We start from the raw sequence: 15,982 nt of genomic DNA on the forward strand, positions 1-15,982 counted from the left end.
GGACCATGAAATGATGAAAGCATACTTCAGGAAGTCCAGGCGTTCCGCTTTGACCTTCAGGTTGCGTTAGTGCAAGACGAACCCGGCAATCTGATTGATTGCAAGCAGCGATTTATATGGAGTAGGCAGAGTTTTGGCCATTTTATAGCTTTTCTTCAGCTCGCAACTAGACGTAGATCATTTCCTTTTCCAAGGTGAAAATCTCCAGGCTTGCTTGCGGCAGGAGATTGCTTGAAGGACTGGGCAGATGCTTGCTGGAAGAAGTTGGGCGTACTGCTAACATCCTGTGTGCTACGTGTTCGATCAGCATTATCAAAAGCTTTGCCCTCAGATTCTGTATAGACCTATTTCTGTTAACCCTTCACTAATGATGCTTCACCATATACTACGTTATTATACTGGCCCGTTTCATTAGGAGCATTGTGTAGGATTGACTTGTCTGTTGAGTGGCCGCGAAATAGGTCATGACTTTATATACAGTCCTCCCTTCTGCACAACCCCCCCCCCCAGGATCTCTCCGTTATCGAATTACAAATGATATGAATTACCCCTGGGCCCAAACTCCTGTACCACTGACTTGAGCTGCAGGGTTTACCGGAATATCAAGAGGTCCCTTGATCGCGGTGCCATCGTTAAACGTGAATGCGACCTCGTTGCGACTTCCGATGATGCCGGTGAACTGCTGAGACCCCTCGAGGCTCTCAGAAGAGTTGTACTCTAGAGTCGCAGCGCTGTTTTCGAAGGGCTGGGTTGGCGGGTTGACGTTGCCTGCAAACAGGTACAAATTACCATCGATGTTGAACGTAGCGGTGAATTTGCCAGGCTGGCTAGACTTGATGAGTCCCTGTGCAGAAGACATCTGCAGAAGAGTTAGAGGCTTGTAAGCAAGACATAGAGGTGATTGACCTTGAATATGTGAATGTAAACGCTGAGTATGGGGTATTTCTAGGAGAAGGCTTGTTGTGCTGTTGGATGAGGAAAGAAAAGAGGCTTCGGTAGAGGACGACTTCAATATAAATACTTCAAATCCAAAAACCTTCCCCCCATTGCTTGATGCTGTTCAAATTGTAGAAGGCTGCCCAGGTCTGCCGCTTCTGCAATGCCTAAGAACTTCACCGACTATCAACGTCAAAGCGACGAGACAGAATACGTATGGCTGACTGTCCCCTAGTTCGACGTCAGCTTTCAGCTCCTGGTTGATCTTTCCCGCATCAAAACACATACTTTGAGGCCAGGTAATTGATCTACACCAAAACCAAGTTTCTGAGGGCTTTGTTGAGGATGAGAGATCAGCATTCCGGACGGCGTCCAATTGACACTTGGCGCTTTCAATAGTGTCCTGCATGTCTCAAGTCGCTTGGCGCATCAGCTATAACATGCACGGTTGACGCGTTTACGCCACGACTCCACGAGTAAGAAATTAGTAGATGCGGAAACAAGTTGTCAACTATCCATTGACGAATCGATGGTCTTGAAATGACTTTTCAACCTTGGATCGTGAGACAACATATGCATTGCGTCGTCAGAGTCAAAGCAGAGTTGCCATTTCGATCATAGATCGCTTTTCCAAGACAACGCTAGTTATCAATTTAGGAAACCCAAACTATCTCTGTGCAGTTATAAGCTTTAGATCAGCCAGTGAGTGAAATGCCAAAGTCCCAATGAGAGGGAAAGGTCTAGGAACGCCGATGATAGTCGGAGCACGTGCATTCAAGATTGAAAGTGATAGTCTGTGATTTCAGACTGTGGTCTTTCAAGTCTTTGCGAATCAAATACGCTCGTATATAATATGTTTACGCCCATACTTTCCAGTCTTAGATATCGCCTAGGCCACCTTGTTGGATAACAGAAGTTTCATTAGAGAACGTACGTGAGCTGTCATATTCATTAGTCCAAAGTCAGCTTCGAACTAGCGGGCGATCTTCTCCACGTTAAAACAAACCGGCAGATCCGAGCACGACATAATAGCAAAAGTTTGGTGCTCAATGCGGGACCGGTTGAATATGCCTTCTATGGATGCATAGCTGAAGCATTCGACAGCTCGCCATATGTGCATATTGGCGGTGTGATTCCGGTTCACATTTGATCAGGATCATGGCAATTGACACATCACGTTCGACTGCTGTGCATAAAATGGCTAGCTAATGCCGTCACTGCATAAGGGCTGATAGAAACGACTTATGACCTTAGAGCTCATAGTATTCTTGGAGGTGAGTTCACGGGCCATCAGTCCTCCACGATTCCATCGCCGTGTTTGAATCTTATTTCAACTTCAGATATCTCTGCCCTAGAGTTCTATCTAAGTTCAGGGAAGCGTGTAGTCGTGTATGAGCATATGCAGGTTCGAATTCTTCGTTGATCATATCCTTCTCTTACTCGCCCTAGCCGATAGATAAACTTAATGCGTTTTTCCTCTGTAGTCTTCGTGATTTTACGTGCACAAGTATGAGCATTTCGTCGAATCCGTCAGTGGTTGACAAGAAGTGGAGGTTTGTCGATCAAACGTTGAAGAAAGAATTACAGGCGCTTCAGTGTACCTGGTAGGGGTTGCCGCCCTATCGTCAACCCTAATTCTATGGACTACTGATGCTAGAGCGCTGTAGTACACGGGCCATCACACGTAAAATTCACCAATAATCTTCGCTCGCCTGAATCGCCAATGTCATGAGAATTTCATGAGTAAGAATTACTATGCTGTGTGACTAAGTCCCTGGCATTGGGAAATGATGCTCTTGGATTGAGCGGTTGTCGTAGACTAATCTCTACCCACCATCCCCCGCCTGTACTCGGGTCCCAAGGCAGCCTCATGAGGCCAGCGTGCAAGGCAATGCAACGTCAACTCGCCCATCAACAAATAATGCGATATCTGTGCAAGTTGCCTCAGCTGGCTCAAAAAGCCAGGATCATCGAACATCCGGCCAGTGAAGAGATCCAGTTCCATCTGAACCTTCTCGCTTAGAAAATGCTTCCGTTCTTATCGGGTCTTGTAGACCAGTCTCTGGGCCTCTCCTTGGTCTAGGGGCACCATATAGACAAAGGTAGAGCAGGGCCAATCGAACAAAGTTAAGTGGATTTCGATACGGCCATCGTGAGTGTTTCGAACTTCCATAGTGTTCCCCTCCCAGTCATTTGGAAACTGGGGGGATGGGGGGCGGTCAGGGTTCTGCTCATCGCGGTCGTACGGATAATGCTCCATAATTGACGAGTTACTATGATGGAGACTTATGTGGGATGCAGGGAGTTGTGGTGAGATCTTTTTCTAGCGGAATGTAGTCGGTGCGAGATATTTACTGGAAGAACATGCTCGCCCTTGTTCGACTTTTATAGGTTGGTCCACTGCCATGATGCCCAGTTGGCTTCCTCCCTGATGCGCTTTTGCACCAGCTTTCTTTCAATGCTGTCTACTAGATCTGTCAGTCAGAGTAAACCATGCGTCACGGATTGCATCACCCCGATGAGAGGTATTGAGCCATTCATTCACAGTAGGATCCCTTCAACATTGAATACAAGTTTCAAACATAGGCGCACTATGGGCCTCATGACTATTGGTGAGGTGGAGCTTGCCCGTCAGGATAAGAGGTCTCTAAAGGCATGTACTAACCAAAGTTAAATCGATGATTATTCTGGTTCACGGTGCGCATACAGATAATTGCAATGAAATGGCATGTGATTGTTTATAACTCCATTGGGACAAATTGACTAAGGACTGTTGATACGGTATGAATCGTTTCGACGAATGACATGATTCACTACTAGAGCATGTCTGATGTAAGTGAATGCCCATGCCAGGCTCTAGTAAGCGTATCGTGTAGCGCTTGTGTTTCCTTCCCGATCAAGCTTCTTGTTAGTCTTGACAAGCCAGATCTTCATAGCCCAGACGCCCGCAATACACATAGTCGCAAAGCCAGCATTGCTTGCCATTCCGATCAGATATCGCGGTCCGTTTGACTTGGGGTACAGATACGCAGTGTAGATGTACGAAGCGTTGGCGATAACGTTGACGATTGACAAGCTGACCGACTTCTTCTCAGCTGTCGAACCAAGTGTTGCGGAAACCCAGCCAAGAATCATCGAGTTGACTGCATATGCACCACTGGCGAACAAGAAACAAGCAATGTATCGCGCAGGCGTGTTGAGCGTAACACAAGAGATGATGTATCCGACGAGTGCCATTCCCATACAGGCAGTAATATGCCACGTTCGCTCGTTGAATCGACCGGAAGACCATCCTGCGAGGTAACCAAAGAAACCAGAGACGAGGTAAGGAGGGCAAGTCAGAACCAAAGTGATGGTGCTGTTAAAGCCGAGGGAGCCGACAACAGTGGGGAAGAAGTTGTTGAAAGAACAAGCAGAAAGATGCATGTTCTGGATAAAGCAAAAGAGCCACAGGCGAGGGTCGCGGATAGCTTGGAAGAATCCTGCCCGAGCTCCCTTGCTCTCCTCCAGACCAACAGTATCGCGCAGCATCCGATCGTGTGCAAGTTGTCGTTCTTCTTCGGTCAACCATCGAGTCGTCAGGGGACTGTCAGCCAGAGTGAAGATTCCGATGATGCCAACTGCGAAGGTCAAGACACCCTCAATGATGAAAAGCCACTGCCAGCCCTTGAGTCCGTGATGCCCATCGATCGTTCCGAAAGTGGCCGCCGCGATCAGGCCAGAGAATGACGTCGCGAAAATGTTGCCTGAGTATAAGATCGATAGTCGCATAGCAATCTCCTTTCGTGTATAGAAGATTGCCAATAGGTAAAGGGCTCCGGGATAAAAGGGGGCTTCAGCGACACCGAGGAAGAATCGAACGACGACGAGCCCTTTGTAGTCTTTGACAAGGGCGGTGCAGGCTGACACGACAGCCCAACCCATCATGCAGATTGACATGTACAGCGAGGGACGGACGCGTTTCGAGGAGATGAGCATGTTGGATGGGATCTGCATGAGTAAGTAGCTTATCAAACGTTAGCATCTTCGCGACGAAACCTGAAGGCATTCATTCATCATACCCAACGAAAAGGATCGAGATACACGTGTTGTACTGTGTTCCCTTGAGGCCCAGATGATCTTCCAGACCGTTCAATCGCGCCTGGGCAATAGCATTTCGATCAAGCTACCAACATCAGCATAGTCTCCCCAACAGCCGGGATCAAACTCACGTAGTTAAGAAAGTACATCGCCCAAAGAGTAGGCATGATGCGAAAGTCCAACTTGCGAACAAGACGAATCTCAGCCGGATCCGTCTTCTTCACCGCACCAGAGTAATCCGCCTCTGGGTCAACAAGGACACCAGGTTTCTCAGCTCCATCGGCAACAGACATTTCGACAAAGTTGTCTTCAGGCTTTTGCTCGATGCTTCCACGCTTGGAATAGGCAGTCATGATGAATTGTCAAGAAGTTGTAGAAGTGAGTTGAGTGCAGGGGGCCAAGAATTGAGCGAGTGGTCTGGCATGTTATATATCCTGAGTCTCGTGGCTAGGGGGAGAACTTCTCCATGGGTGGTTTTCCTGGGGCCCCGGATTCCCCCAGATCAACATTTGCTAGATCCAGTCCAGACCTCGACGCCTCATACTCTCGTGGTTTAGTGGCGGAGGAAGAAAAGGCCGCCGTTCGAGTGCGGGGGAGGAACATGGCTGTTGAAGGTGCGTGTTGATGATGGGGTTGAGATGCTTGCAATTACTTGATTCAGTTAAAAGGCCTTGGAGAACCTCCGTTGGGGTCTTTGGAGTGAAGAGGAAACCTCCATGTGAGATACTGTTGCCAAGCTCATGATATGATATTGGCTTGCAATCGAGTGCCACGAAGCTTCATCATGCCTCCTTTAATTTTCCTTCTGCAGTATAAAGCACTGTCATGCAGGCCTTTACGCTATTGTCTCGGCTTCCACGCGACCAAAAGATCAAAAATTTTGAGTGCTCGTCTTCAAGACTGCCTACTAATTCCTATTTGAGCTCAAATACTGTCATGATGCGGCTGAGGGTACTAGGATACTTGTCACGATTATCAATCGACATTTGTTGACAGAGCTGGAGGGTCTGGAATTGACCAATGATTGCCCCGGGGTGACCTGTCCTGTCGGAGGAATAAATGTCCACGGAGGTTTTATCATCCGCCCTTTGAAGAACGACTCTCGTGATATTAGTTGCCGACAGAACTTACTGGTCACTTTCGCAAGAACAATGGGGTTTATATCTCGAAGCGATTAATATTTACCTGAAGGGTTTATATCATTGTAGTGCTAAGTGTAGGTTGCGTATCACGCCACGGTCACCTAGCTAAACTTAACAACGCGTCCGTGTGAATGCAATCGTCTAAGTCAAAGAAAGCATTACCTACCTATCGATTCTCCTTGGGGAAATAAGCTTCTAGCGTTTCTCTGCACTCTTCGTCTTGTTCCTCCAATTCATTACATCTCTTCATAAATGTCATTAGTATTGGGGTTTGTATGATGGAAGCTCAAATATCTGAGTGATTACCCTACGCTCATTGAGAACGGTCCGTGCGATGACTTGCGCCTGATCTAACTTGAAGTACTTTGTCTAGGACGTCTATTGCTTAGTGACTCGAAGTCGTTTTGTTAGAAACATAACACCGCGCGCTCCCAATGCGCGTTGATCTTACTTAACGTTAGCAAGCTCCAACCAAATTCATTTCACAGGCTGCCAAAGCCTACAGCATCAAACAGCAGGGACCTATTTATCTGAAAGTGAATTACTCAATTGCATCATTTTCGTAATGCTATTATCGTTTTCTGATTTTCTGCTGAATTTTGTCTTTCGAACGGACGCGCACGATTCTGTGCCAAAACTTCAAGCCTCATATCCAAGGCGCTAGTTTCTTCACGTCGAGACCTAATTTTTCTTACTAGGCAAATCATCCATCGCGCAGGAAAGACTTCATCAACATGAGTTGGGCCCCCGATTGACCAGTAGAATTAGCTGATGGCCGTTTGGTCTGTGGTACTCATGGCTTGGTCGTTTGTGGACACTGTTGCGTCGACTACAGTTTCATGGATGACGTCCTTGACGAGGACCCAAGCGAATGGCCAGTGAGGCGTCCAGAAGAATATGAAGACGATCTCGACCGCGCTGGCTCTCTGGATATCGACAGACTAGATCCCATTCGCCGCATGGGAATGTCTATAGGCAGAGGATCAGTCCTACCAACAGTCTTTGTACCGCCACCGTCCGCAACTCCCCAAAGCCTGTTTCCTGCAGGCACTGGACGCAAAGCTCACCCACCTGTGACACGATTTATTCGAGTGGAAAATCCAAAGTCTTTTCTTATCTACACTGATGGTGCGTGCCCTGGCAACGGACAAGCTGAGCCTAAGGGGGGATGGGCATTTGTCTTCGGGCCTCAGGAACCAAACACCACTTCGAGTGTAAACCAACGTCTGGAAAACCAGGGCCCATTAGGCGATTATGCCAACCCAACCAGCAACAGAGTAGAGCTTCGAGCTATCATCGGCGCTCTTCGTTACAGGAACTGGGCAAACGAAGGCTTCACCACTCTTGTCCTGGCGACTGATTCAGAATACGTCGTCAAAGGTGCAACAGAGTGGATCCAAGCATGGCTGCGTAGGGGCTGGAGGAAAAGTGGCGGATCTGTTGTAAGCAATGTGGATATGTGGCAGGTCTTTCTTGGGGAGGTAGAGCGTTGGGATGAGTACGGTGTCAAGATTCAGCTTTGGAGGATTCCGCGGGAGTGGAATACTAAAGCCGATCGGTTGGCAAAGGAGGGTGCACAGCTTGATGAGGAGCTCACCTTTAAAGAGAGACTGGGTATCCCATAGCAAGAAAAGAGCGAGCAAGCTGGCGATGAAGCGCCGAACACGATCTGCCGAAGCTGATGGAGTCCCGATCACGAGGAACCGTTTCTCGTCGATTTCTAGCTTATCCGCCTAGAAGGACTATAAGCCCTACGTTTCAAGTGCAAGCCGAATATGGAATAAGCTTTAGCTGTTAATATTAAATCAGACCATTTAATTAAGCTTACATAACGATATTTCTGGGCTGAAAAGCAATTCTGCTCAGCTTGACTCGCGCTATTGAGTTTGAGGTCCGTGGTTATACATTAGCGTAACGCCCATTCGGCATGTAAGCTATCTGAATGGTGGCAAGCCACAGGGGAGAGATGATGCGGAATCGCTTGCTCCAAAATTACTGGTCTGTCAAATTCGATTCCGCAAATGTATTTCCCACTGTAGTCAAGCATCCCCGTTAGAGTTAACGAAGATGCATTTGGTGGAAATGAGACTTTTCTCGGGGAGTATGATGGGATCATGAGATAAATAGAGACTGGGACTTGACATTGTACAATTTGGCTCGTTCCTTTTAGCCTTCAACCTCACTTTCTTCTTGTCTTCTTTAGTCTCTCATTTAGTTGCTTAAAATCACCGGTCTTCACCATGGTGGCCACTCGTTTCCTCATGCTTTCATTGGCCGCTGCCGTTGCTGTAGCTGGACCTTGCAAACCCCAAAGTTCATCAGTCATTTTCTCTGAAACAACTCTTACCACCGCGCTCATCGAGTCGACTTCCACCGCAGTGCCCGACGAGACCTCGACGTCCGAGCCAACAAGCACTGCTATCATTGAATCATCGGTAACATCTGCCGCCGAAACTACAGAGACCACTGCCGTGACAACCTTCACATCGGCTGAGACAACCACCGAGGCAGCCACCGTTCCTTCCGTGGCTGCGGTACCTCCCCAGGGTATCACTTGTCCTGCGGCCCACGGCCAGTGCGTGGGCGGTTTCAAGATCGAATGCGGTTACATCATGACCGGGGGTTTCAGTGTCCAGACGGGTTACTTGTCGACTCTGGACGACTGTGCTGCTGCGTGTGACGCCGACTCCGGCTGTGCTGGCTTTTCTCACAACGGTGTCAGTTGCTACTTGGTCTCGTCCTCATATACAACTGCACCCGCAGATTGGATTACTGGCAAGAAGGAGGGTTGTGCTCAGTAGATGGAAGGTTGTAATCGATCTATCGTGCCGTCACGGAATCGCATCTGCCAAGCTACCATCAACGGAATTGGATAATGGGTTCTCATCACTACCTTTCATGTATATAATCTTGCAAGCCCCTCTATATACCTAACCACTACATTATTATGGTCAATTCTTGGGCCGTGTCTCTGCAATCGACCTTGATCATAATGTTGGGACAGTTCGCTCCCACTCATATCATATCGCCTACCAACGCTCGCAGCAAAAGCATGGATACTGTTGACTTACGTTTATGGTCCCAAGTAGGACGACTATTTCAGGTACGTATTGGTTCTGGTAGAGAGCATCTGAACAAATAAGAACTGCTAGCATAGGAATTTAATACCTCCTTCCAGAGATCAAGCGATGTTATGTGGGTAGTGTGCATTATCTCTTGGCAGCTCTTTACTTCTTTATCATTGTGGAGCAGGACAGACCAATCTGAGAACTTCCGACCGCCATTCACGAAATGCGATAGCATAATACAGGCAATGCTTTGCTGAGATGTCCACTTTGAAGATGCTTGGCTTTGAAAATTGATCGGAAGCTTGCTCTCGAGGTTGCGCGATGATAATGGCTGATCCTTTTGAGTTGACATACCGGTAGTGTTTTTAGGCAGTGAGATCTCAACCCATACACAGCCTTCGGGCGTCCTTCTATGATTTGAACGATAATGTGTATATGGTACGTTCTATTTTGATCTTACACTACCTAAATATAAATATGACGCACGTCGATATTCGCCACATTACGACCCGACTGTCTCTGGAGGAATATGCCCAACACAAAAGGCCAATTATGTTTCTTCTAGAGCCGACGTTTCAGGGCTTGGGGTGAAAGAGGCGTCTTTGAGCAGCCTTGATTGGTTCTGCTCTGTAAGGGCAACTGGTTCGCTGATTGCCTCACCTCGCACCCCAAAACCAACCCCGCTGCACCCCGAAATGCACCTCAAACTCAATAACCTCGATCTCACCCCAAACATCCAGTCTTTCATATAGGTCCATACTGCCTCATCAAATCAACATTTTAATACAAAACTTTATTATCACAAAGGTCTTTTTCTTTCAAAACACCGTTGACAGCGTTTACCGCATCATCTCTCATGGCCGACCCCCAGCTTGGCCGTCTTCAGGATGACGGTAGGGACGCGGAATGTCTGCGACAGACTCAGTCACGAAGAGGGCAACCACCCGCGGGACGTTACCTCTGGACCGGTGATTCGAGTGTTGCCTCGCCCGTGGCTGACTCTAACAATCATCAAGAGGTACAGCGCAGTCCTCGCCGAGCATGCACAAGGGACGACATTGGTATCTGTCCGTGGCCAGATCAGGCAGTGGACTCAAAGTATGAGACTTCTTCCAGACGTTGCCTACCCAGATTGCCTGCGCCGGTACCACCCAGAAAGTGTGTCAACAACGATAACCCATCAGCCGCCCTGCAAAGTCCCCCTGTAAAAGCTACGAGGCCAAACGATTCCCTTCCAAGTCCAGCCCGTCCAGCTCCTGGGAGTGAGTCAAAGATGATGCAGCATCCAGAAACTCGACCTATCAGCCAGGAACAGCTCGTCGCCGAGGTCAAAAGCATTTATGCCGGCCTTGTTATGGTCGAAACAAAATGCATCGAAGTCGACAAAGCTCAGTCTACCCAGGGACGTCTCACCCTTGGAGAATGGCAGCAGCTTACTGCGTTCCATCGTTATTTATTGCATGAGGATGATGATCCCTTCAACACCTATTCTGACAAGACATCGAACGAACTTGGAGCGCTTCTGTCTGAAGTGTCTCTACGCTCACGGAGTTTCTGCCGCCTCAACAGTCGCTTACAACCACTCTTAAAAGCTGCAGAGCGTACCCCTTCATACGTACAGTTTGTCGAGTTCATGACCCTGATTGGCACTCTCTCCGACATACTCAGAAGTTACAGTTCCTTACTAGATTTTGAGGACACAATTTTGAAGGGTTTGTTTGATTTGATCACGTCTATCATCAGAAGGTTGAGCTTGAGATTCAGATCCGCATATGAGGAACTGAAATGCAGGAACGCATCGACTCAGATAATATTTGAGTTTCCTAACAATATGCGGCATGTCTGTACGACAATGCCCTGGACTATATTACCTGCATTACTGGTACTATGGGGTGTTTGTTGGATGTTCATCCTCGGCCCTGGTGATCTTGAGCCCGAGAAATTCAAAGCGCCTGTCCCGACGTTCTCACCAGCTCCAGCTGTCTATGACCTTTTGGACAACTCGGGCCCAGCGTACTACGATTGTAAGTTGCCTTGGCTACTTCACTTGGGGAATTCTAACAATCAGCAGTTGGCCTGCAGAGCGTTTTTATGCCCGAAAGTAGTACTACAGGCTTTAATCAGCACCCTACTATCGACAGCCTCCCGTTCGGCAACGATGGCGCCGGTGTTGATCCCATTTATTTGGTTCAAGCTGCTCCTCAAGATCCATTGTTTTTGTCCTTTGACGTGTTACCGAGGAACAGTGCAGAAATCACGGAAACGTCCTCGAAAGACGGGCTCACTGAAGCGCTGCCAGCTACTGTCACTCCAGACCCAATACTACACTCCTACGGAGACATGACCAGCCAAGAGCAATTTAATCCAATGGCTAATGTTGCATCGGTTGATCAGGGAGTTCAAAATACCAGGTACGTAATGAAAAATTTACGTGGCGTCACATCAATTGCTAAACTTAAATGCAACCAGCGGCCAGAAGAGCACATCTTCCTTTGTATGTCCGAAATGCCAGCAGACATTTGCAACATCCTTTACTCTGAACCGACATCAGACCGAAGCGCACAAGGGTGCAATACCTAGCCCTGAACAGTCGTTTCCATGCCCGAACAGAGGCTGTAAGAGGTCAGAGGGAGGGGCTCCCTTCAAACGTCTTTACAACCTGAATAGGCATCTTCCAGTTTGTAAACACAATCCGAATGTTTCGGTCTCATCGGTCAAGTCGGACGGCACGGAAGAGCAGTCAGTGTCTCATCCAGTCTCAACGCCAGCCTTACCTGCTGAGCTACAGCCTGCGAGTGCTGAGCCACTATCAGAGGGTTCATCAGGAGAGAGCAGCGTTAGAAAAAGGTCGAGGTCTGAAAATGATGATGACTGGAGTGAGGAATCATTGCTAAGAGAGATGAAAAAGAAGCTGAAGCGAATGGCTCAAGAGGTTAAAGAGAAGGAAGATGCATATCTGCAGGCTCGGGAGGGACTGGAATCCATTCAGAAGACCATCCAAGTCATGGAGGACTTACTCCGAAAGTCCTAGTCGGCGTTTGACTCATCGCTCCGAGAAGATCAGGCTCACAAAGTGATAGGATGAAAGATCAGATCAGATGGATTGTTTTTGCAAAAGATAACTACACATGCAGCGCTCACTAGACTAGACTAGGTAACAACTTACGGATATCTAAACGCTGAATATTCCCTCATTTGTTATTCGACATGTCAGACGATGGATCGACATGCCGGACTTGCATCTTGAACGTGGGATTGCCGCTGTCTATCTTTTAGCTGGCTTCTGTCTGACAGAAGATGTCAGACTGCCTCCACAAGATCCCATCGATCTGCCACTAAACCGAGTCTCGAATATTTTGTCCACCGCTAGGCTTGGAAATCTCGTGGATCCCGCTTATCCACATGGCAGGCGAGGATTGCAGAAATGTGATATATCATCGGTCCAGTGGCCAAAATGAGCTTGCCTCGGCGTTACGACTGGGTACGACAACGCTACTGCAACTGAGAACTTGGCAGCCAAATGCCGACTTTTCTGATCATGCAAGCTCGGCATGAAGCAAGGTGAACCAACAGAGTTCGTTGAAGTATGCATGCAGTTCCGGTGAGAGTTCGTAAACTTTAGAACCAACAACAAACACTAGCATTTCAGTTCAGCCACATGTGCCTTGAGGAGCAGAACCGAGTTAATATAAAACTTGACCGCACGTGCGGGAGCGGACCGGAGGCTATCCGGAGCTAAACAACAAATCGCAGAAAAGCCACTAGCAGTTCCAAAGTATTCGTAATGCTCATGTACGCAGCACGCGCCAAACCGCAAAAGGACGGTCTGCAAGGTTACTGCCTGGATTTTCAGGGCACACTAGACAAGACCATGTTACTCTACAAAGGCGATGGGGATGGGGATGGGGATGGGGTTTGTGTTCCATCGTTGATGAGTGATTTTATTTAGTTAGACGAGGGCGTACGATTGAGTCGTGAGCCTATGCTTGATTGCTGCAACGCGTGCTCATTACCCACTTGTTCCCAGCAAGAGGGTCCTGGAGTGCCTCTTGCAGGCGGTAGCCAGATAGATTGCGGGCATATTTTGCGGGCTGCCTTTGACAGCTGATTTAGTGATGTAACATTAGATATGCCCATGTTGTTGTCTGCGGACTCGTCGCTTGGCATACGAGTCTCATGAGATTGGGTAAATTAATCGTACTGGATAGTGAATACGGTTAAATATTAATCAATTCGCAATGATCGCACAATTGCCCCCTCGTTATCATTTCCTCATACCACTATCATTAGCTCGGCACTAAACAGCAGCCACCAGAGAATGGTCATGCTATTTTCAGAGCCGTTTGCACTAGAGCAAATTTGCCCCAGTCATAAACCCTGTCCCTGTCTAGCAAGGTAACGGTCTCTCCAAAGACTTGGACAGACGGGATTGAATGGCAGCAAACAGACGTGTCGGGCTCTGATTTGGCTCGATCTGCCTGCAATCGTCTGTTGATCAGTGAAGCATCGCACAAGACACTAATTGCCACTTTATCGTCATGTCATACCGATCCGAGTCAGTATCAGATGTTAAACCAATGCTAACGGAGCTATATCATTCTGGCAAGGTCAAGGGTCCGTCATTAAGCCTCACCCGCCAGCCCGCAGCTAGAAACAATTCGTGCCGCTGAAGGAAAACCGTTGCTCTAGGGATTACAGCCTAGTCTCAGGGTTAGCCACCTGATGCAATCAGTGAAGGGTAGTCCGTAATGGTGGTGGTTTGCGTAACTCTCACCAGTTCTTTGCATTGTTCAGTCCTTTTCTTTCGGTATCTTGGCCTCATTTGTTCTAGTGGCCGTTGTTACCTTTCTCCAGTGTTTTACGCTGATCAGGAAGGCTTGTAAATGCGACCCTGTTTCTGGATGCACAGTAGCATTGAGCTTGGCGGTACCGAGGTTCTGGCTCTCGTGACAGGCGGTGTTGTAACATTCAGAGTGTCATCAGAAAAGAAGGTGTACAGTAGCTCCGGTAGCGCATGGAATCAACAATTGAGTTTGATTAACATGCTTCACCCAAGTTTCGACGATGATTCAGAAAGGCCTCTTCGACCGAGAACTAGAATGAGTGTGATTAAGCTGCATGACCCCATCTCAAGCCATAACGTTTCATGTGTCCACTTGATAGTCAGTGGTGATCAGCCAGCGCCAACTGACTTGATTCTAGTCCGCGTTATCACCGAGGATCCATTCTGAATGACCACTTATTGGTTCTAGAAACGAATTGGTATTTTTATTGAAACATAAGAAACGTGAACTAAGTTCGTAAGTGCTAGAAATCAAGCGGTATCAAAGCTGCTAAAACATGGATATCCCTTCTACTCCGTAACCTTTTGTTCATGGTATCGACCTTGTGTTGGAGTCCTGGTGGCTTATCGAGTCTGCGCTCGTGACACTTCCTGTGATAGAGGTGCTGTTGAGTGACTCCATCTTCGCCATCTTCTTCCTCTTCTCAAACTCGTCCAGCAATGCATGGATCGTGCCCAATGGAAACTCGTGTATCAAGGGTCTTGTAGATGCGGGGCAGACGTTTGACTCGTGATCCTTGAACTCCTCCATGGCAAGATTGAGTCGTAGTAATTGTTTCCACGAAACAATCGCATCACCAATCAGAAAGGTCGGTACCCTGGCCATGGCCATCTCTTCGAGGATCCAACGGCGGTGGAAGAAGTTCCTGTTGAGAAAGTCTGCAGTTCCAATGGCAGAGTCGCTTTGGGGGTCGAATAAGTGGATAATGGGAATTGCCCACTCGTGATGGGGTGAGTAGTTCTCGGGGTGTTCCTCTTTATCGCCGGGTTCCTGCCACGTCTCGGGCATAGCATTGTCAAATGCTTGGATGAGCTGGATACCGAGATCAGTCTGCGGTATCTTGAGTCCCACCCAGCCCACTACCATCTGCGCGCGCTGGTACACGTGGTACATGATGACTCTGCTCTTGGAGTTCTCCCTCGAGTCCATCGAGTTGATGCAGATGCAGTCGATCCATACCCGCAGCTTCGGCCTGTTGTCCACCTCTCTCCCGCCAAAATGCCTGAGAAGGCTCCTCAGCCAATTCGGTGATTTCCTCTCCCTGCCCAGACTGTCGCTCGATTTGCTCACGGCGGGGTAGAATACGGCTCGGACATGTTTGAGGGCGAGGGCGATGTGGACGGGGACGGGAATGGGATTTCGGTCGAGAATGATTCTGTCTTGGTCTGCGGGGTCGCCGAGCAATGAGGAGATGGCGATGAATTCGACGTCTCGGCTGAGAGGGAGAGTGACGAGGCGACAGACGACCTGGTCATCGACTGAGTTTGCAGGTTCAATCTCCAAGAAACGGACCTCGTCTTTGGAGGTGCTCAATCTGGAGTAATTGATCCTTGGACGTCGTAATTCGGATGCCATTTTCGTATGGTGAGTAGCTAGCTATGCCGTAGTGCAATGGGCAGTCAATTAATGCGAACCTCCGTGACGGGCTGTTGGTTTGTCCGTCTGTTGGTTGTTGGTTGTTGGTTCGTTCGCGTATCTCTTATGCACGTCGATGTGTCAGGAAGGTGAATGGCAGTCCACTCTCGGCACTCACTGCTTGTCAGCAACATGTAAGGATAAACCCAAGAAGATGGTTCAGAGCAGGCAATTCTTTTTTTCTTCCCTCGTCCCCCTGTCCAAGCTCCCACTTTTATTACATCCCGGCCCCCCCTCTCCACTAACTTGGTCTAGACTGCCCCTAGGAACCATCCCC

The 15,982-nt window shown here is 48.4% G+C and overlaps 6 protein-coding genes across 6 annotated transcripts; 3 read left to right on the forward strand and 3 right to left on the reverse strand.

Annotated features, from left to right (window-relative positions):
- Positions 1-155: 155 nt before the first annotated feature.
- FTJAE_4896 (uncharacterized protein) lies at positions 156-1,296 on the reverse strand (the record flags this gene model as incomplete). The annotated part of the gene is made up of 3 exons (XM_037351346.1): positions 156-334; positions 571-859; positions 1,225-1,296. 3 exons carry the CDS (start codon positions 1,294-1,296, stop codon positions 156-158), a joined length of 540 nt encoding a protein of 179 aa, XP_037208153.1.
- Positions 1,297-3,792: 2,496 nt separating this feature from the next.
- FTJAE_4897 (vitamin H transporter) lies at positions 3,793-5,369 on the reverse strand (the record flags this gene model as incomplete). The annotated part of the gene is made up of 3 exons (XM_037351347.1): positions 3,793-4,942; positions 4,998-5,101; positions 5,148-5,369. The coding sequence occupies 3 exons, from the start codon at positions 5,367-5,369 to the stop codon at positions 3,793-3,795; spliced, it is 1,476 nt and encodes a 491-aa protein (XP_037208154.1).
- Positions 5,370-6,997: 1,628 nt separating this feature from the next.
- Positions 6,998-7,783, forward strand: FTJAE_4898 (ribonuclease H; the record flags this gene model as incomplete). Its single annotated transcript, XM_037351348.1, has 1 exon — positions 6,998-7,783. One exon carries the CDS (start codon positions 6,998-7,000, stop codon positions 7,781-7,783), a length of 786 nt encoding a protein of 261 aa, XP_037208155.1.
- Positions 7,784-8,398: 615 nt separating this feature from the next.
- FTJAE_4899 (uncharacterized protein) lies at positions 8,399-8,959 on the forward strand (the record flags this gene model as incomplete). Its single annotated transcript, XM_037351349.1, has 1 exon — positions 8,399-8,959. The coding sequence occupies one exon, from the start codon at positions 8,399-8,401 to the stop codon at positions 8,957-8,959; it is 561 nt and encodes a 186-aa protein (XP_037208156.1).
- Positions 8,960-10,082: 1,123 nt separating this feature from the next.
- On the forward strand, positions 10,083-12,257 carry FTJAE_4900 (uncharacterized protein; the record flags this gene model as incomplete). Its single annotated transcript, XM_037351352.1, has 5 exons — positions 10,083-11,250; positions 11,298-11,637; positions 11,696-11,720; positions 11,778-11,848; positions 11,894-12,257. The coding sequence occupies 5 exons, from the start codon at positions 10,083-10,085 to the stop codon at positions 12,255-12,257; spliced, it is 1,968 nt and encodes a 655-aa protein (XP_037208157.1).
- Positions 12,258-14,598: 2,341 nt separating this feature from the next.
- FTJAE_4901 (heterokaryon incompatibility protein) lies at positions 14,599-15,645 on the reverse strand (the record flags this gene model as incomplete). The annotated part of the gene is made up of 1 exon (XM_037351353.1): positions 14,599-15,645. One exon carries the CDS (start codon positions 15,643-15,645, stop codon positions 14,599-14,601), a length of 1,047 nt encoding a protein of 348 aa, XP_037208158.1.
- Positions 15,646-15,982: the final 337 nt, after the last annotated feature.

The sequence above is a fragment of the Fusarium tjaetaba genome (genome assembly GCF_013396195.1).
Source record: "Fusarium tjaetaba strain NRRL 66243 chromosome Unknown NRRL66243_c0000091, whole genome shotgun sequence".
Classification (NCBI taxonomy): domain Eukaryota; kingdom Fungi; phylum Ascomycota; class Sordariomycetes; order Hypocreales; family Nectriaceae; genus Fusarium; species Fusarium tjaetaba.